Source organism: Rosa rugosa, chromosome 3, assembly GCF_958449725.1.
Source record: "Rosa rugosa chromosome 3, drRosRugo1.1, whole genome shotgun sequence".
NCBI lineage: Eukaryota > Viridiplantae > Streptophyta > Magnoliopsida > Rosales > Rosaceae > Rosa > Rosa rugosa.
In genome coordinates, this window is record NC_084822.1 from 13,925,696 (window position 1) to 13,947,055 (window position 21,360).

General features: G+C 37.3%; 2 protein-coding genes and 1 long non-coding RNA gene across 3 annotated transcripts; 2 read left to right on the forward strand and 1 right to left on the reverse strand.

Moving 5' to 3' along the window:
- Positions 1 to 12,055: 12,055 nt before the first annotated feature.
- Positions 12,056 to 12,535, forward strand: LOC133737276 (uncharacterized). Its single transcript, XM_062164872.1, has one exon. It carries the CDS (start codon positions 12,056 to 12,058, stop codon positions 12,533 to 12,535), a length of 480 nt encoding a protein of 159 aa, XP_062020856.1.
- A 1,279-nt stretch (positions 12,536 to 13,814) lies between these two features.
- Positions 13,815 to 16,739, reverse strand: LOC133737277 (probable polygalacturonase At3g15720). Its single transcript, XM_062164873.1, has 6 exons — positions 16,521 to 16,739; positions 16,310 to 16,447; positions 15,888 to 16,043; positions 15,759 to 15,785; positions 15,575 to 15,670; positions 13,815 to 14,036 (listed from the first exon to the last, which is right to left on the reverse strand). The coding sequence occupies exons 1-6, from the start codon at positions 16,737 to 16,739 to the stop codon at positions 13,815 to 13,817; spliced, it is 858 nt and encodes a 285-aa protein (XP_062020857.1).
- A 3,615-nt stretch (positions 16,740 to 20,354) lies between these two features.
- On the forward strand, positions 20,355 to 21,196 carry LOC133735177 (uncharacterized). The gene is made up of 2 exons (XR_009858803.1): positions 20,355 to 20,597; positions 20,691 to 21,196. It is a non-coding gene; the product is annotated as an uncharacterized LOC133735177 (long non-coding RNA).
- Positions 21,197 to 21,360: the final 164 nt, after the last annotated feature.

Below are 21,360 nucleotides of genomic sequence, written 5' to 3' on the forward strand. Positions count from 1 at the left end.
CGAGAGGCGCCAGGGAGAAATCCGTGTTCAAGCGGAGCCGGGAATCTCCTACTCAGCACTAAGTCGCAGTATGGCATCTCGTGCAGAAGGTACAAGTATGTGAAGCACTCAGAATAAGGAGGGGATGTGTACCTTTCATCGCGACAGAGCCATCGTCCCAGGAGTTGATCAGTAGGTGGAAGCAATGGGATGTCGTCGCGGCGAAAATATGGGAAGTAAATTTGAATCCAGAAGTCAAGAATCCAAAAAGGGCCAGAAATGCTAGTCTCGAATGGATGCATTGTGGCTTGGTACAAAGTGCGATAGAGGGCACCCAGCACTGGTTGTCCTAATCCCACGCGGCGGCCGTTGTAGAGGGCCGTTGCCAACAAGGTCCAGGCACCAGTGGGCTTACAGGAGGAAGTACAGAAGATAAACTTACAAAGCCAGTACTCCAAGAAAGCAATCCCGCCAGTCGCATTGTGCTCCTGGCGGTAATAAGCCAACCACCGCGGATAGGAGCCGCTATGAGCGCTGCGACCATTTTGGGCCATGGTGGAAGTAAAGGTATCAGAGTCGAATTGGCCATGCAGATAGGGCTCGCTGTCGATGGGTAGGCCAGTGATGGTGAGAATGTCCAACAAAGTGATACTCATTTGGCCAAATCGAAAATCGAAGGTGTTGGTGGCGGTATTCCAGAAACAGAGAAAGGCAGCGAGTGGCGAACGATTGCCACCGCGTGGAAGACGAAAACAAAGATCGATAGTATGAGTGATACCTGCTGCGTTCCAACGAGCCAAATCTCGAGCTCGCGCTTCACGATACCAGGAAAGCTTCGCCGCACTGATAAAAGATGGCCAATGCCCTATTTTTGATCGATGATTAGGGGCACTCCAACTGGTAAAATCCCCAGGAGTCCTTCGGAGGACTGGGATGGGGCGGCGAACAGGTAAGCCATAGAAGGCGATAGCGTCGGCCGGGAAAGAATCTCGCGGCGTTGGACCCAGTCCGGCATGGTTATTTGAGAGTCGGAGGAGCAGGGGTCTCTGGATAATGGTTTGGAGGATCAGGCTGGCACCGATGTTGGCTCCCCAGGAATGGGCGGCTTGTTCATTCAGTTCTTCTTCTTGATCGATAACTATCTTTTTCGGGGGAGCCATTTCTGGGTTTTCGATGAGGAAGATGTGTGCAAAAGAGGGTTTCTGGGTTTAGGAGACTAAAAGAGTTTCTGATGTGACAGGTCTGAAGTGGCTGCGGATTTAAATAAGAGATTTTGTGAGGGAAACGATACGACAGAAAGGCGTTTGGCGAATGAAAGGACGCAACCCTCATTAATGACATCGTTTCGAGCATCAAACGCGTCGTTTTAGTCCCCTTCAATCAGTTACATTTTCATGGGCCTGATTTCGAGGCCTGGGGGGCAATGTTTGAGCCCAAAAGTAATTTTGGCAATATCCTTTAGTGGATCTAGCACAGCGGGCCGATACCTGCGGCCCAAAAATAAGCCTACTATGGTTTGGGTTACAGCTTCGCCCATTCCGGAATCCATGAGGAAAACGAAACCTTATTGGAGGTAAGTAGCAGAGATCGATTAGGAAACTTCAATCAATAATCCTTCTACAACAAGGAGCAGTCAGAAACCCTAGGTATATATACCGGGTTTCAAGGACGAATTAGGGACCTCTCTAAAATCAATCAATCCTAGCGATTACAAAGCCTCCCCGGAGCAAACCTTCAACCTTGTTGAAACCCGGTGACCGTGCGCCAGTCCTAGTCTCTCCAAGAGCCGACTGTCAGCATCACCAGACCAACCAGGCGACCGTACTTCCAGTCCCAGTCTCCCAGCGAGCCGACTGCGAGCGCAACCGCCACCGTTACTACCAGCGAAGCAAGGGTAACGCCCTCGCAACCCAGCGAAGCTAAAGTCACGCTTTAGCGCAACCCGTGCTTCTCCTAACTTCCCAGTGATTGCTCTGCTTAGTCTACAACACTAAGTATCGATTCGGTGAACGCAAGAGACCACAACCAAAGTCCTTATCCGTAAGGCAAAAGTCCTTTTCCGAAAGGCTAGAGAAGAACCCTGTGACGAGGTTGGTGCTCTCCTCGTCCACAGCGCTTGAAGAAGAAGTCAGGTCAAGGGACTACCCTAACGACTGCACCCCGCGGTGCTGGCACGCCTGCGCAATCACTCGCTCAAAAGAGACAGTTTGCAAGCCAACTGGTTTTGGAGCCAAACAGTAACTGTTGGAATTGTATCAATGAATTGAAAATATGCTTCTACAATATATAAGTAATTACAACAATAATTTATACAATAATATATAGATTACAATACACAACATGTATCTGAGATAAAGGAATTGTAATTGCAAGAGAAACTGACTTGTGATTCGATAGAGGCTTGCAGATTGGCAATGTCCTTTAGACAGAATTTCACCCCTACTCAGTGCTTGTAGTTCGTTAGGCTTCTGTCCACCAGGATACAACTATCGATAATCCAAGAGCCTAGCACCAGACCTTGGATTCTAGTGAACGTACTAAGTGTTTTTCTCTCTGAAGGAAAGGAAGGAAAAATAAATCTGTATTTTGGAGAGAAAGACTTGTTGGGTTTATATAATGTTTGAGACACCACTTCAGTTTAAATTGAAGAGGTAAGTTGCCTTAATTTCAATAACATCTTTAGTTCAAATTCAAAAGGGAAGTTGATCAGACTTGTGCTTTTGAATTCAACCATCAAAAACTGAATTCTATTCCACCACCGTTTGGAAGTCTCCTTGAGCTAAATCCAAGTGAGAAGAAATCTCATTGAGAAAGATTCAAGTGAGGTGAAATCTCCTCTAGACAGATCTTGGAGAGGTAATATCCCTTTGAGACAAATCTAATCCTCCTCAATAGAAACTGATTTCTATTCAAACTCTAACAGTCCCCCACATTTGAATAGAAAGATGAATATAAGGAACTATGGCAGACTTGTACTAATGATGAAACATTTCGAGAGAAATTTGGAATTGATACGCATCAGGAGAGGTGTCTTTTGGACTTGAACCTACCTTAGTGAATACTTATCGGACGTACTTGGTGACGCAGTGGATATAAAATCTTGAACTGTTCACCGTTGTAGTAGGCCAAGACAACAAGCATCACACGTATCACTTCCGACACTTTTCAGTTCATACGTTTGTGTTCATTTTGGTCCTGAACAAATCCCGGATTCATGAGAGCTTTAGAGAATTTAGCCATGTAATTCTCATAAATGCGACCCCACATTTACTCTCGTATAGGTGACACCTAATTTATGAATATCCTGCTATATTCCTCTTGAAATGTAAGAGATTAGTGTCATTAAGAATATTGAATTCAACCTTTCACTTCGTCACAGGTAACACACTTCTCCATCTTAGGAATGAGTTTTGTTCTGTGTTCAAAGTTTTGAATCTCACTCAACTAGTTTGCCTATTGAACCTAGACCATGGGATCTCCAATCAACTAGGTTAGGTTTCCGCCAAGTTTGATTCATTGAATTGGCTTTAAACCCATTCCCCTCGATGTATACTTTACTTGCTCTCTAGGTATACCCTTTGTAAGAGGATCTGCAATATTCTCTTTTGATTTAACATAGTCAATGGAAATAGTTCCATTTTTGAGCATTTCCTTGATTGTATTATGCCTACGTCTTATGTGCCTCAATTTCCCATTATATATATGGCTTTTTGCTCTAGCTATTGCTGACCTGCAGTCACAATGTATGCAAATAGGTGTAAGAGGCTTAGGCCACAATGGAATGTCATCTAAGAAATTGCGAAGCCATTCTGCTTCTTCTCCAGCTTTATCTAAGGCTATAAATTCAGATTCCATTGTTGATCGTGCTATACACGTTTGCTTTGATGATTTCCAAGATACTGCTGCTCCTCCAAGAGTGAAGACATATCCACTTGTGGATTTAGATTCATTGCAATCTGAAATCCAATTAGCATCAGTATAGCCTTCCAATACAGGAGGATATCTTGTGTAGTGCAATCCATAATCAATGGTATACTTTAAGTACCTTAGTACTCTTATTAAAGCCTCCCAATGATCTTTTCCAGGATTGTTGGTGTATCTACTAAGCCTACTTATGGAATAAGCTATATCTGGCCTAGTACTATTCATAATGTACATTAAACATCCAATTACTTGGGAATACTCCAATTGTGATACACCTTCACTAACATTTTTCTTTAACTTGCAGTTGGCATCAAAAGGAGTTACGGCAGGATTGCTATCAAAGTGACCAAATTTCTTGAGTACTTTTTCCACATAGTGGGATTGAGTTAAAACATATCCATTTGCACTCCTTTGAATGCGAATGCCAAGAATCACATCAGCTCTTCCCATATCTTTCATATCAAACTTAGAGTTCAACATTTTCTTTGTGGAGTTTATGACATCTAAGTTGGATCCCAAGATGAGCATGTCGTCTACATATAAACATATAATGACACAAGAATTTTTAAAATTCTTTATGTAAACACATTTGTCACATGCATTGATCTTAAAACCATGTGTAGTCATTGTGTGATCAAACTTTTCATGCCATTGTTTGGGAGCTTGTTTAAGTCCGTACAAGGATTTGACAAGTCTACAAACCTTCTTTTCTTGACCTTTTACCACAAACCCTTCCGGTTGCTCCATATATATTTCTTCATCTAATTCACCATTTAAAAATGCAGTCTTCACATCCATTTGGTGAATTTCCAGATTGTACACCGATGCAATTGCAATTAGCATCCTTATAGATGTAATTCTTGTGACCGGTGAATAAGTGTCAAAGAAATCCAACCCTTCTTTTTGACGATATCCTTTTGCAACTAGACGAGCTTTATACTTGTCTATGGTACCATCTGGTTTCAATTTCTTTTTGAAAATCCATTTATATCCAATTGGTTTATTACCAGGAGGTAAGTCAACCAATTCCCAAGTGTTGTTTTGCAAAATGGATTCAACTTCACTATTTATTGCTTCCTTCCAAAAAGGAGCATCTGGAGATGTCATTGCATCTTTGTATGTTTGTGGTTCCGATTCAATTATATAAGTAAGAAATTCGAGTCCAAAGTCCTTGGCAATTTTGATTCTCTTACTCCTTCTTGGTTCCAAGTCTGATTCTTGATCGTCATTATTGATAGCATTTGGTTCCAGGTCATTTCCTTGTACACCAGATGATGTAGCATCATCAATATGACTTGAATCATGTTTCCTTTTATTTGAAGATACTCTAGTTTTGTATGGAAATATATCTTCAAAAAATTCTGCATCCACAGATTCTACAATAGTATTTACATGTATATCAATCACTTCTGATTTAAATACTAAGAATCTATATGCTGCACTATTATTGGCAAATCCAATAAACACACAGTCAATTGTTTTTGGTCCTAACTTGCTCCTCTTTGGTAAAGGAATTTGAACCTTAGCAAGGCACCCCCACACTTTTAATGTTTTATACGTAGGCATTCTTCCTTTCCATATTTCATATGGAGACTTATTAGTTCCCTTGTGTGGGATTTTATTCAAGATTGCATTAGCAGTAAGTAGTGCTTCACCCCACAAATTGTGAGGAAGTCCAGAGCTATTTAACATGGAGTTTATCATATCTTTAAAAGTCCTGTTCTTTCTTTCAGCAACTCCATTTTGTTGCGGGGAATATGGTGCAGTAGTTTGATGAATGATGCCATGTAAAGAGCAAAATTCTGCAAATGCATTAGATTCATATTCACCTCCTCTATCTGACTTTAGGATTTTAATTTTCTTATCAAGTTGATTCTCAACTTCAGCTTTATATGTCTTAAACATATTCAAAGTTTCATATTTGCTATGTATTAGATAAACATAGCAGTACTTACTGCAATCGTCTATGAAAGTAACGTAATAGTTCTTTCCCCCACGAGTTGGTGTGGATTTAAAGTCACATAAGTCACTATGAATCAATCCCAACACCTCATTTGATCTACCAAAAACTGATTTAAAAGTTTGCCTTGCAAATTTTGATTATGTGCAAGTTTCACATTTATGTGCAGCATCTATAGTGCATTTTGGTAACAAACCAAGATTAATCATTCTATGTAAAGAACGAAAGTTGACATGTCCTAATCTAGCATGCCATAAATTAGAAGACTCAAGCAAATAAGTAGAAGCATTATCTATATTATTATTAGCAACATCATATACATACAGATTGAGTTTGAAGAGCCCCTCTGCCAGGTAGCCCTTTCCTACAAAAGTTCCTCCCTTAGTGAGAACGAACTTGTCAGATTCAAAAACAAGCTTAAATCCTTTGTTGCTCAACAAAGGACCAGACACAAGATTTTTCCTAATTTCAAGAACATGTAGCACCTCAGTTAGAGTGAGTTTTTTCCCAGAAGTGAATGTCAAAACCACATTACCATTTCCAGCAACACTTGATGCAGATGCATTTCCCATGAACAATTGCTCCTCACCATTAAGTGGTTGATAGGTGGTAAACAGATTTCTATCTCCACAAATGTGCCTTGTCGCACCTGTATCAATCCACCAATCCTTATTGTCATTCACCAAGTTGACTTCAGAAACAACAGCCACAAAATCCTCCATAGCCACAGCCACATTTGCTTGGTTGTTGTTGTTGTTGTTGTTCCTAATGGCGGTAGGTGCATCTTTCTTGTGACGACATTCTTGTGCCTTGTGTCCAGGCTTTCCACACACCCAGCAACTACCTTTAATTTTCTTGAAATTCTTGGTCTTTGTTGCATATTTGACAGCATGTTTATTGCCTTTGAATTTCTGACCTTTGAATTTTGGTTTGGAAGTTTCTCCCTCAACCATATTTGCTTTGGCTTCGATGACAGATCCATCGGGTTGCTTCTCACTTTTCAGGTGGTCTTCTTGAACTCGTAGTTTCAAAACCAGATCCTCCATGGTCATTTCACTCTTCTTGTGCTTCAAATGCACTTTGAAATCCTTCCAAGAAGGTGGTAATTTTTCTATAACAGAACCAACTTGAAAGCTTTCATTAATCAACATACCTTCAGCATGAAGTTCATGAATAATCACCTGGAGTTCATCAACTTGACTAACAACAGTCTTGTTGTCCACCATCTTATAGTTCAGAAATTTTCCAATAATGAACTTCTTTGAACCTGTGTCATCAACTTTGTATTTTTCTCCAAAGAATTCCAGAGTTCCTTTGCAGTGGTGTATGACCTATATACATCATACAAAGTATCATCCAGACCATTGAGAATATAGTTCCTGCAGAGAAACTCACAATGTTTCCAGGCATCAATTGCATTCAATTGTTCTGCAGTCACGTCATCTCCTTCTGCCTTTGGAACTTCTTCCTTCACGACATGAGCAAGGTTCAAAGTTGTCAGATAAAACAACATTTTTTGTTGCCAGCGTTTAAAGTCCACACCCTTGAATTTTTCTGGTTTCTCAACATGAGTTTTCACACCATTCACTGATACTTGATCCATGAATTCTGTCTAAAGATTGTTGGAATTGTATCAATGAATTGAAAATATGCTTCTACAATATATAAGTAATTACAACAATAATTTATACAATAATATATAGATTACAATACACAACATGTATCTGAGATAAAGGAATTGTAATTGCAAGAGAAACTGACTTGTGATTCGATAGAGGCTTGCAGATTGGCAATGTCCTTTAGACAGAATTTCACCCCTACTCAGTGCTTGTAGTTCGTTAGGCTTCTGTCCACCAGGATACAACTATCGATAATCCAAGAGCCTAGCACCAGACCTTGGATTCTAGTGAACGTACTAAGTGTTTTTCTCTCTGAAGGAAAGGAAGGAAAAATAAATCTGTATTTTGGAGAGAAAGACTTGTTGGGTTTATATAATGTTTGAGACACCACTTCAGTTTAAATTGAAGAGGTAAGTTGCCTTAATTTCAATAACATCTTTAGTTCAAATTCAAAAGGGAAGTTGATCAGACTTGTGCTTTTGAATTCAACCATCAAAAACTGAATTCTATTCCACCACCGTTTGGAAGTCTCCTTGAGCTAAATCCAAGTGAGAAGAAATCTCATTGAGGAAGATTCAAGTGAGGTGAAATCTCCTCTAGACAGATCTTGGAGAGGTAATATCCCTTTGAGACAAATCTAATCCTCCTCAATAGAAACTGATTTCTATTCAAACTCTAACCGTAACAGCACACAATCAAAGAAGAAACAATTTTCAGAAACCTAGCTCTATATATCTTTACTGAAATTCAAGTCTCCATTTTGACCTGGACGCGTCGTGAACTCGTGATCGATCCAAAGGAAAGTAAACAAGTACGTACGTCTCCGGGCGGTCCACTTAACGTGTCAAAACTGTCAAAGCAGATGAACAATGCACGTACAACATATGATTTTCAATTCAAAATATATATTGGATACATTTATTTAAATATTACTGTACAATATACATATGATTAATAATTAATTAAGCAGCTATACTCCAGAGTCTAGAACATGCATATGTTATATATTATATATGCTTTAATCTAATCCAAAATGACCCAAAGCCTTTATAGATGCTAACATGGATTGCTATGTTTATGTCTTGAGTACCCTAACTTTTGTTCATCTTCACTAAACTCCAACTTGATGGCAACATATAAAGTAACTATGCACAGTCTCTTGTTTATTTTTTTGAATATGGTTGGTGTAGCTGCCCTCAAGGCTTGATTACTGAAACTGTTGAATAGAAAGGGGGGAGGGGGGGACATTGTACCTAAATCTCTTATTATAATAAGCATCTAGAGTATGTTCTGAAATGATATCTAGAATCTCTACAAAATACATGTATCAGAAGTCTCTTGTTTATATAGGTATAAATCAAATTTTTCTTGACATACATGCAAGTATATCATCTTAACCAAATCATATACATCTCATTGTAAATTTGTTTGTTTGGAATCGCGTCTATACTATAAGTGGTAATTATCATTTATTGTGAGATATAATATAAGAGAGGATCTTTTTTTTTGTTTTTGTTTTTGAAAACGGGTTTGAAACCCAGTTAAGCTGAGAGGCCTCGTCCGCATGATCATATTTGTTCTTATTTAAGGATAGTATAGCTGGGGGTCATAATATATACCTGAACGTTGAGTACCAATACAGACATTACAATAATCATCCTGATACTGAACATTAGCAATAATAGTAAGAGTCTCATCTAACCATTATTTCATCATCAACAAAATTGTAGCAGGTAAAGTGGACTAAATCTATGAATAACCACAAGAAACAAGGGCAATTAAATTTATTTGAAAGCCTTTAATTTGCTTTCACTGTCCCTGTGAAAAATGAAAAATTGCCAATACTTTTTGAAATAAAAGCATGTAGTACGTTTCTATCCACGGTTGAGCATTTAATAAATGGGGGTCGTCTTGGGTACCTTGATGTATGTCATACCCTTATTTTTTTTTTTTTTTTACTTTTACTAAATTAATATAGTGGAAACCTACTGAACTGATCAACAGGTTACCCAATTAAATATCGACATGTGTCATTTTTAAAAATAAAATTTACCATATTAACAACACACTCTTTCTTGATATGTAACATTGTTAAAAATCATGTAACAAGTATTGTCAAAATAATAAATTACACATAGTTAAACTACAATTACGACTTATGACAACAGTTGTTGTGGTTATTGTAATTGAGTAGTCAAAGATGTAAATATCATATTTGGACAACTTTTATCAAATTTAGAACCTTGATTATCAAGTGGAGAAGCTCCTTACAATACTGAATTGTTACATATCTTTTGGTCTAATTTTAATTTTACCATGTTCACAACACAAATGTTGTCGGAATTGTAAAATGGTTGGTAATCTTGTAAATGGTATAGTTTTTGAAGTAATTACTACAATCAGAACAAAAGTTACCGCTTTTACACCAATATATAGTTGCGAGTTATGGTAAAATATGTAGTCATTGAGTAATTATTTCATTAATGATAAAAATATAAAGATTTACTACTTTGACAACAAATTTGTTGTTGCACTTGTTAAATTGTCCATAAATTAGTATATTAGTTTAGGTTGAGTAATTACTATAAATAGGACAAAAGTTACCGCTTTTACATCAATTGTCGTGATTGTAGTAAAATGTATAGTCATTGTAGTAATCATTTCATTAATGATAAAAACATAAAGATTTACCACTCTGACAACAAATTTGTTGTCATACTTGTTAAATTGTCTATAAATTAGTACATTAGTTTAGGTGGAGTAATTACTACAAATAGAACAAAAGTTACCGCTTTTACATCAAGTGTTGTGGGTTGTGATAAAATGTGTAGTCATTGTAGTAATAATTTCACTAATGATAAAAACATAAAGATTTACCACTTCGATAACAAATTTATTGTCACACTTGTGAAATTATCCATAAACTAGTATATAGGTTGTAGGTGGAGTAATTACTATAATTAGAACAAAACTTTTCGTTTTTTCATCAATTGTTGGAATTTGTGTAAATTACGTCGATTAAAAGTAATTACTAATTCGACGATGGACATTACACAATATATTACTTTAATTACGCAAGGGAGAACTTTATTACACAAATGAGGACGGGTAAAGCTATGGACATTAACATTTCTCATACATGTTCTATTTTATATAATATTTACCACTCTGAGGACTCATATGTAACCACTTTGAGGACACATGTAGTAATTAGAAAAAAAATCCTCATTAAAGTAAATAAGGTATTCGTTAGAGTAAAGTAGGTTCTCATTTGAGTAATTAAGTCCTAAAAGTGGTAATTGTAATAGGTTCTCATTAGAGTAAAGTAGATTCTCATTTGAATAAATAAGTCCTAAAGTAGGTTCTCATTTGACTACATTTAAAACAAATATTATTTATTTTTACACTAATTGTTGTTAAAATGCATGTAAAAAGAATCATATTTGGTTAAGGAAACTACTAATGATATAATTAATTGGTAATAAAGACTACTTAACTAATACTAATTTTGCGAACTTAGGTTAGAAGGTTTATGTTTTTAATAAGGAAAAAACTTAATTTTCAATTGTGTAATTGTCCATTAATAACAAGCATTAATTCACTAATAATAAAATTAATTAGTAATATAGACTATTTAACTAAAAGTAATTCGATGAACCTAGGATAGAAGGTTCTTTTAATTTTTTTTTGAAAAAGGAAAAATCATAATTGTGAATTTTCAATTGATAATCAAAAATTAGAAAGTCTAAGGGCTAAACAAGTTACCATTCTGTTAAATATTTTGAACCATATATTGGATATATTACTAATCCAATGGTCCAAAATATTTAACAAAATGTGGGTATGGCAAACACCAAGGTACCCAAGAATTCTCGATTTATGGGTTTTTGATATGAAGGGAATTACGTGCTCACCCACCCTATACATGTTATACCTCTAGGCTTTGAACTGTTTAAACATCTGAGTTTCAGGTTGATCCTGTTGCCAAACATTCGGTAACTTCAGCAATCACGTACTATATATTCCTACAAGTGATGCAATCAGCCAAATTTGGCGATACTAAATAGGCCAGCTCTACCTTGTATTAATCAAAGACAACCCTAGGGCTTCATTAGGGAGAATGCCAATGGACGGATTTGGCGGCAATAAGACCATCGGGAAGAATGTTATACTAATTAATGCGTGTGAGTTGGGAGATTATACGCATCTCCAATCCAGTTTACTAGTTGTACTGTGGGAATAGAGGCCATAACACTGGGACTAGAAGCCATAAAGTCATGCCACACATGAACCATTTTCAAACACTCCCCACTCCCCTTGAGGCTTAAAACGACGACCCCATACGCGCTTCAAACTTTCGAATTATAAAATTGTTGTTGGGGTCAACTATGGTTATTTTTTATGGTCAATCATGATTCCCTAGTACCCTTGGTTTCTTGTATGTGCTTCTCTCCTTCCCCTACCTCTATATATAACAACCCTCTCTTCCTCCACCCAACACCATCCGATCAGTTTCCTGTACATCATCAACCCAACAAAACTTGAACAGTCTCTCTCTCTACAAATCTCTCTAATGGGTATTTGTGCATCTACTCAGTGCTTGAAGGAAGGTGGAAGAATTGTAAATGGTTCAAGCACAGTCAAGATTGTTCATTTGGATGGGAAGCTACAAGAGCTCAGGAACCCAGTGAAAGCCTCCCACATTCTCTCACAGAATCCCAACTGCTTCCTCTGCCCCTCGGAGTTCATGTTCGTTGACTCGGACGCCCCCCAAGTTCCTGCCGATGAAGAGCTGCAGCTGGGTCAAATCTACTTCCTCATGCCAGTTTCTCAGTTAAGAGCATCACTGTCTCTCCAAGACTTGTGTTCACTTGCCATCAAGGCCAGTGTAGCTCTCGCAAAGGGTTCGAGCTTATCGGCGATGAGGTCGCCGGTTTCGGACAGAAATGTAGCTGCATCACAGCTGGGATGTTGCAAGGTTCCAACTGGGTTTGACATGGTGGGGTCAATGAGTTCAAGGATGAGGCGAGGCAACCAAAGAATTGAATTTTAACTTTTCTGGTTGTTAATTTAAATGTCTAATAGCATAGTAGGCGCATCTTTGGACTGTAGCTGTTTGCTGAAAAGCCAGATCATGATGGCATGGGAAGCAAGCAAGAGTCAAGATTCAAGAATAAAGCTCAGAAATATATTACAGCCAGGAGATAAGAGTATCATAGATATAATCTAATTAATTTCTAATTAAATATCTCATTCTTGACTTCTGCATGTTATCAGAAAATGGTTTTGTGCGCGTGTGTCAGTCAATATAATTTAAAGGAAAATTCTCAAGTAGGAGATTTCAACCCCTTCACTTGCATCAATCCTATTAAGAGAATCATTTCCATTAAATTAGGCTAGCTATGAGAATGTAAATAGTCTGATATGTGTTGGAAATTTAATTGGAGCTCCTAAATCTATTGGTTTTTTTTTTTTTATCCCAGAGCCTATTCACAAGTCAAAAGTAGTACATGGATCATGGTCACTGATAAGATGAGGCATATATAAGCTGATGAGAAGTCTCATCTCTCAAGTTAACCCGAAGCAAACTAGCTTGACGTCACATGATGGGCAAACATACCATGACGCCGAACGTGAGCATATCGTTCTAACACTCTTTTCTTTCACTTCCTACCCAACATATTTTTGGTTACTGAAAATCGTACAATATTCTTTCGTTAACACAAGTTCCTTTAGCCATATATATACGGTTTTTAAATTTTAATTTAATATTTCTAAATTGATATAAGTGTCAATAGCAGCTTCTTAATTAAACTACAATATTTTGCGAAATCTCCAATCAGGAGTGTTAAAAACCTCACAAAATTATGCTTTGTCAATGAGTGTGGCATGTACATTTTATCAAAAGGTCTCGACACGAAGATTTGTGTTGTGGGTACATGCATTTTCGATAACAGATTTTCACCACAAATTGTCTAATTGAGAATAGACGCGCGGGCTTTAAACTAATATTTCGAATGTAATGTTCCTCCCACACTCATAACCAAGTAAAAGAAAATTTTGGATTTATTCAAAAAAAAAAAAATGGATTTCAAGGATGTATCCATCAAGCACAAAAATAGTTAGGCATGAGAGTGATTCATGGCCTCTATATTCTTTTAAGTAACAAATCATTATTTCATTTATTTTTTGCAGTTGGCATAATGAATTAGCTGATGTATAGCCACGGCACAATGACCTTGAAAATCAAAGGCGAATTATACAGTCAAAGAAATTTCTACGTACCGACTAGCTTGTTCTAATAATAACGAATATTATGTTTCACTACTTTGCTAGGCAAGGAACATCAGGTGTATAGTAAGGCTTGATTTTCCTTTGGCATTGTTGCATATACCTCGGAGTGGCTTTCCAGGCACAGCTGAGGTTATGTTGACATGATCCATTATAATGTTAGTGCAACCCAAATTAGAGCAATCCAATGTTATCGCTTGCTCAACCGCTGAAGTTCCATGGAAACCAGTAAATGACACATCACTCACTTTCACTGCTCCTGCCTGTAGATATTGATGTCCCAAATTAACGAAAAGTTGGATTAGCTATATATCAAGGGGTAATAACAATGGGACATGTGAAATCGTATCTGGGATCTTAATTATGTTGTGTCATTCTGATTTATACACTTGAATAAAAGTACTTATGATCAAAGATCTACGTTTATAGTTCGATAACCTAATTAACATGTCATATTGTTGAGAAACAAATGATATTAGAGCTCAAACTTACCGCTGGCGGACAGTTTTTAGCACCGGTACCGTTGCAGTATTTTTGGTCAATAATAATGGGATTTCCCGCTGCTTTAAAGTGTGATTTGATCAAAATAGATCGAACCTAGCGTAGCCAGCTCCTCCCTAGAGAACAAAACAAGGAGAGTATAATTATGAAAAAAAAAAAAAACACACACACACACATCAAAATTAGCTACATATATATATACATGATCCCAAAGGTTGATACGATATTACGATAGGGAGGATCAAGAGGGTATTACCATATATATGCCTTGATTCTTGCAGCATTCATAGTTTTGGTAAATGTACAACCTTGAACGTGCACTTGCTCAACTCTGTCATCAGCTCCTTTTGCTCCTAAGCTTCCCACACTAATTAGGAAGGAAAAACACAGTAAAAATCTCAAACGCATACTATAGTTTAATGTAAATGTGTTAACCTATTTGGAATTGTACGTGATTCTCCTTTTCTGAGTTTTTTGTTTTTTGGTTTTTTTTCTCTCCAAATGAAAACATTATTGTATGTATACAGTCCGTCTCAGGTGCGGACGTCCGTACCGAGCGGACGGTACAGATTTCCTTTTTTTTGACTACTTTCTGGCCACATTTTTACATCTTAACCGTTCAGTTTTTAGGTCATAGTGTATAGATCACCTCTGCAAAATTTCAGCCAATTTGGTAACCGTTAAGGCATCCAAAAATGCAATTTACCATTATAAATACGAACGGTTCCGGTTCGACAGATTCGGTCCGTTCATGTAAAACGCAGTTTTAGATGCCTTAACGATCACCAAATTGGCTGAAATTTTGTAGAGGTGATCTATACACTAGGACCTAAAAACTGAACGGTTAAGATGTAAAAATGTGGCCGGAAAGTAGTCGAAAACAGGAAATCCGTACCGAAAATTCGGTACGGACGTTCGCACCTGAGAAAAATTATATATATATATATATATATATATATATATATATATATATATATATATGATGAAGAAATATGTTTTTTTTGACGTACCTAATACCATGACCTGGGCCACAAGCGATATTGCTTATGTTTAGAAAGGAGCAGCCTCCATTTATTGCAATGCAATCATCACCTATAGTAGTAGATATTTCGTTTTTATGACCATAGCTAGCTAGTAATTACTTAGTAATAAGAAGAGTCTTTTAAATTAAATTACCAGTTCCAATGAGGCAATGACAGAGTCGCGTATATTTAATTGGCTTGAAAAAGCGATGTTAATGCCATCTGTGTTGGGACTATATATCTTCTGGTGCAGTGATATGAACATTTGATGTACTTACACCAGTACACTCATGTATAACTACATGGATTCCTGGGCTGTCTTTAGAACGAACTCCATTTCGGTTAAGGTTGTTACATTTGTGGAAGTGCAAAAGCTGCAGCAAACAACAGCAAAAGCAACGATTTATTCACTCGCCCTTGAAAAATATTACGATTGTTTAACCTCTCTTGAAAAATAATTACCGCAGGTACTTGGCAACCGTTATTTCCCTGCAACACAAACGCAAATGAAAGAAAGGATTCAAATGGATTTCTCTAGCTTTCTTAGTTATGGGTAAACAACATGCAACTATTTAGCCGGGAATACATTACATCTGTAGTGTCAATAAAATTAGATTTGCTGCTCCACCATGTATCACCCTTGCCATCTACGAGTCCTGCTCCATTGATAATGAGACCGTTCACTTCTTGGAAACACAGCAAGCCCTCTAATTCACACCCTCTCCATTCATTAATATTGGCATCAACCTGGTTATAACTTATAACCAAGAGATCGAAAAATAATATATATAGATTATCCACTATATATTGTCTAAAAAGAGAATAAACAACCGAGACTATGTCTTATAAGAAACATTTTTCTATCAAGCTGCTGCAAAAACTAGCAAAACCCAAAATTAAGCTAACGAATGTTAACAACAGCAAAGGAAAAAAAGAGGCAAAATAGACACATGAAAATGACGACTATGGATAACTATAGGGAACCCATAAACCAACCCCAAAAATCTATATACCTGAATTCGAATATTCTTGGCCTTGCAAGGACCCTTGAGGATGAGAGGTTTGAGTAAGTAGGTTTTTTCAGGTGGCACGTTTACAATTTGAATAGCTCCTGGAGTTCCACATGCTTTTTGAAACGCCGCCAAAAAAGCCTACAAACAATATACGATCAATTTGTGAAAGAAAAAAAAATGTGAGAGAGAGAGGGAGAGTTCAAAGATTTACTTGGGAATCATCTGCACTGCCATATCCATGGGCACCAAATTCAAGCACACTATAAGTAGTAGCTTGGCCAAATCCAATGCCAAGAATCGATGAAAAGACAATGACAAAAACCTTACAGCTAACGGAACTTAGGGTTGCCATAATACTCAGGTAGTATAAAACATATGCAGCAGAATTTTCAGATAGTCTACTGACCCTGCTTCCGTCTTTATATATCATTGCTGGACTCAATTTGGCCCAGCATGCAGTCTATTTGATTTCCTTGAATGGATAACAATTACTGCGTATTCCATGTCTAGCTATATGATATGTAATTAAGGTAACTTGTGATTCTCATGCATTATCATATCTTTTAAACTATCAAACAGTTGGATACCTTCAATTTAGAAATACTGAAGAGGATTTGATCGACCCATATTGGTTCATGATCATTTATCAGTACTTGCAGGTATAAAATATATACACTAACTTAAGATAGAGATATAGTGTTTCTTAATCTGCTTCAGTATTGAGAAATTTTATGTACACCTCCCTAAATGGTTGATACATACGATTTATTTAAGATACACCATTCATTTGACTTCTTAATCTATCATTTTATTAAGGGGAAATTACTGGTCCCCCCTTTAACTTTTGGTGCGTCGACAGTTCAGTCCCTGTTATTCCAATTTTAACAGATAACTCCCCAAACATTCAATTTCACACAATTTGATCCAAAATTACCATTTTACCCCTCACTTATTTTTTTTATATATCTAATACACACACACACACACACACACACACACACACATATATATACATATATCTACATATACATACATACATACATACATACATACATACATACATATATATACACACACACACACACACACACACATATACATTATATACACACACACACACATATGTATAAAATTATACATATATTTATATATCTACATATACATATACATATACATATACATACATATATATATGTATAGATATACACACATTAGATATATAAAAGTTGTGAATTTTTTTTATAATATGAAACATAAACATAGTATATAGACTTACCAAATACATAAACACATTAGATATATATAGATATATATATATATATATATATATATATATATATATCTGCATATGTATATGTACACACACACATATATACATATAAATATATATAAAAAGAGAGAGAGAAGAATAAAAATATACACACACACACACATATACATACATATATACATACATACATACATATATACTCACACACACACACACACACACACATATATGTATATATATATATATAAAGAGAGAGAAGAATAAAAAATATATATACATACACACACACACACACACACATATATATATATATATAAAGAGAGAGAAGAATAAAAAATATATATACATACACACACACACACACACACACATATATATATATACATATGTATAAAAGAGAGAGAGAGAAGAATAAAAAAAACAAAAAAATATAAGTGAGGGGTAAAATGGTAATTTTGGATCAAATTGTATGAAATTTGAATGTTTGGGGAGTTATCTGTTAAAATTGGAATAACAGGGACTGAACTGTCGACGCACCAAAAGTTAAAGGGGGGACCAGTAATTTTCCCTTTTATTAAATACACGTACCACTTAATTGATTTTTTTTTTTTTTTTTTTTTTTTTTTTTTTTTAATATGCCAAGGGCGAAATAATATATTCATCACAAGTCAGAATTGGCCGTTACATACCCTTCCGCTGTCATTTAAGGGCATACACAGACCAGAAGCTAGTGGTAGTACCCACAAGTGGTACGTACATATAGTCCTACTCATTATACATTCAATACGTAGAACTAGCGGATATCCTCCTTCGATACTACTCCAGAGACGCTAAAGAGACATAGATTTCCTAATACAAGGAATTTATTATAATTAGATAAAACTAAAAACATAGAGAGACTAGGCAAACAGCCCAGCCCAAATTGCCAGCCCACTAGGTCTAAGGGGGAAAGCTAAGAGCCAAAAGTGATGGGCCCAAGCCCAATCACAGTTCACCACCTCCAGCAGAAGTGCAAACCCACCGCCGCCGTGCCCAGGTGACCCGCCGCCGCCCACGTCCCAAGACTGCAACCACACCGTCATGACCCATCGCACCAAAACATCACCCCAGTTGCGTGCAAGAGTCCAGATCCAACCATAGTTGGAAGAAAAACCCGAGCAAACGGAGCAAGAAGATATCTTCCTCGATATGATCTGCCGCTGCCGCCGCATTCTGGAGCAAATTGGATCGGTCTCCAATCCACCCTCGACGCTAATCACCACCCTTGCGACGATGCCCAGACCCAACTTGCCACCCAGAAGCTTCGAACCAGATTGAGAGCAACCCACCACGATTATCTCCAAACCATCAATCCCAGAGGCTAGGGCAAATGAAATACCTGTCCGGCAGCAAAACCCCCGGCAACACGGTGACATCGGCGCTACCAGCGGTCGCCGCCGGACAGGATCGTTTAGGTGACGAATTCGCTCTCTCGCGGCGCAAGGCTAAGAGACTAGGGTTTTTTTTCTCTTCTTAATATACATGTATGTGTATATTGATTTTCTTCTTCTTCTCCAAAAAAAAGAGAGAAAATTTTCTTCTATTATTTTATTAAATACACCAATCAAACTACCTAAACTGCCCTCAATAAGAGCATGCTTTCACTCTGCCCCTTTACTTTATTGACAAGGTGCATTTCCCCTCATAATAAATGCCCAATCTATATTTTTATAAAATTTTTAATTTCTATTTTATCCTCTTTAACTAACTAAATAGAAAAGTAAATCCTAACACCTTCGATCTATCTCACGAGTAACAACAAAGTGAAAAATTCAAGCAAGGGACTGACGAGGAAATCGGGATATCATTGCCCTTGGGTGAATGGTTACGATATAGTTAGAGTTCTAGTCTGTCTGCAAATTTATTCATGGGGGTAACTGCGCGGTTATTGCGACTCATGAATGGTTTTTAAAAGAAGCCTAGAGTGTATTCTTTCTTTTATTGTCCATGAGGAACATTGATGTCAGATTGATTTGTTGAGAGAATGTCGCTGAGGTGACTCATGTTTTCTTGTAAGATAAAGAAATAGTGATTTGAGTGAGTTGGGTAATCTCATGAACTAATTTTCTACGCAGGGATTACAGTGTAAATTTCGAATACATCATAGTGTTGACTATTTGTGAGTTTGAAAAGGAGATTGAGTTCTAGAAATGATCATTGTGTTGATTTTTTTTTTTTTTGATGCGAAAATACTATCATTAGAGATGGAAGCCTCTAGGGCATTAGGTGTCTACAATATCAAACAAAAGAGCAAAAGAGGCACTTCTTGGTAGACTATTCGTCCACGAGATTACATCAAGAGATCTATGACCTAGGTTTGCTACAGCATCAGCCATAAAATTTTCTTCTCTAAAAACATTGTGGGCCCCGGAAAATTTATCGAGCTTAAATTGAGATCATTCAACAAGTTATTTATTTACGATCTCGATAAATGTCAAGATGCTCGAGAAAATTTTCAGAAATTTTCATAAAGTGAAATCCTCAATTTAGGAGTTGGATAATAAGGTACACGTCACCGTGGAAATTTTCGAGGAATTTTTCGGATACCGGAGGTAATTATTACAATTTTACAAAGTTTTGACATTTTGGAAATCATTTAAGAAAATAGAAAATGTCGTGGACCAATCTGGGCCGTCTGTTGACTCCACCGCTTGATCTCCACCGTTGGATTTGAGTTGTTTGGACTATATATAAACCCCGTGGAAGGGACCAAATTGCATCAGAAACATCGAGAGAGATTGAGAGAGGTCGACCCATTCTTGAGAGTCGGCGACCCGATCACGTGACCCGACCGGAGTGACGCCTTCCGGCCACCCCACGACGGCGCGCGGCCACCAGAAGCTTCATCTCGGTTTCGCCTACCTTCCTACATCCTCAGATCGTCCATGCACCGACGGTGAACGGAGCAACAACGGCAGGAAGCCCCGAGCTTTCTCCGGCCACCTCTGCAACTTCCGGCGACCGATTAAGCTTCATTTGGTATGGAAACTCACCTCCTCGTCATGCCCAACACCTTAGTATGATTAGTTTTTCGATTTAATCAAGTTTTGACGATTTTGCGTTTCTGGGTAGCCACGGCTTCACCGTGTTCTTCGATACCGGTGACGTTTCGGGCACTTCTGGGCTTAGTTTCCATCTCGAGTTCACCTGTAGACGAGGAATTAAGAGGATTGCTGGGTTGTTGGCATCAAAATCTTCAACTCACCAACATTCCAGTTCCGGCAAGAGGTCCTGTAAACCCGAGCTTGATCAACTTAGAGTTTCGAAGGTATAATTTCAAACCTTGAATTAGAAGGCTGTTCTTGTGACGAATACGAACTTGTGGGCTGAAGGGTTCTTGAATTATTTCCGTCTTGGTATTTTGGTTAACTGTTGCCGGTTGGTTTTGGTTGAATTGTGTAGTTTTGGTGGTTTGACAATATGTTGGAACTGGGAGGACAGATTGGATGAGTTGTGGTGTTTTGAATTGAATGAATTGTTGTACTGTGGTTGAGATTGAGATATCCTGGTTATAAGTTTTGAATGCATAGGCAGAATGGGTTGTCGTGTATTTGATTTGAATGGACTTTGATGATCAAGTTTATGTTTTGTTGGCATTGCCTTGGCTGTTGGTTGAATGATATTGTTGATACATTTTTATTCACTAGTATTTGGGTTTAGTATTTGGGTTTAGTGTTGAAGTAAAATTTGGCTTGGTTATGTTCAAATGCAATGCATACTAACCAAACTATGTGAGAAATGT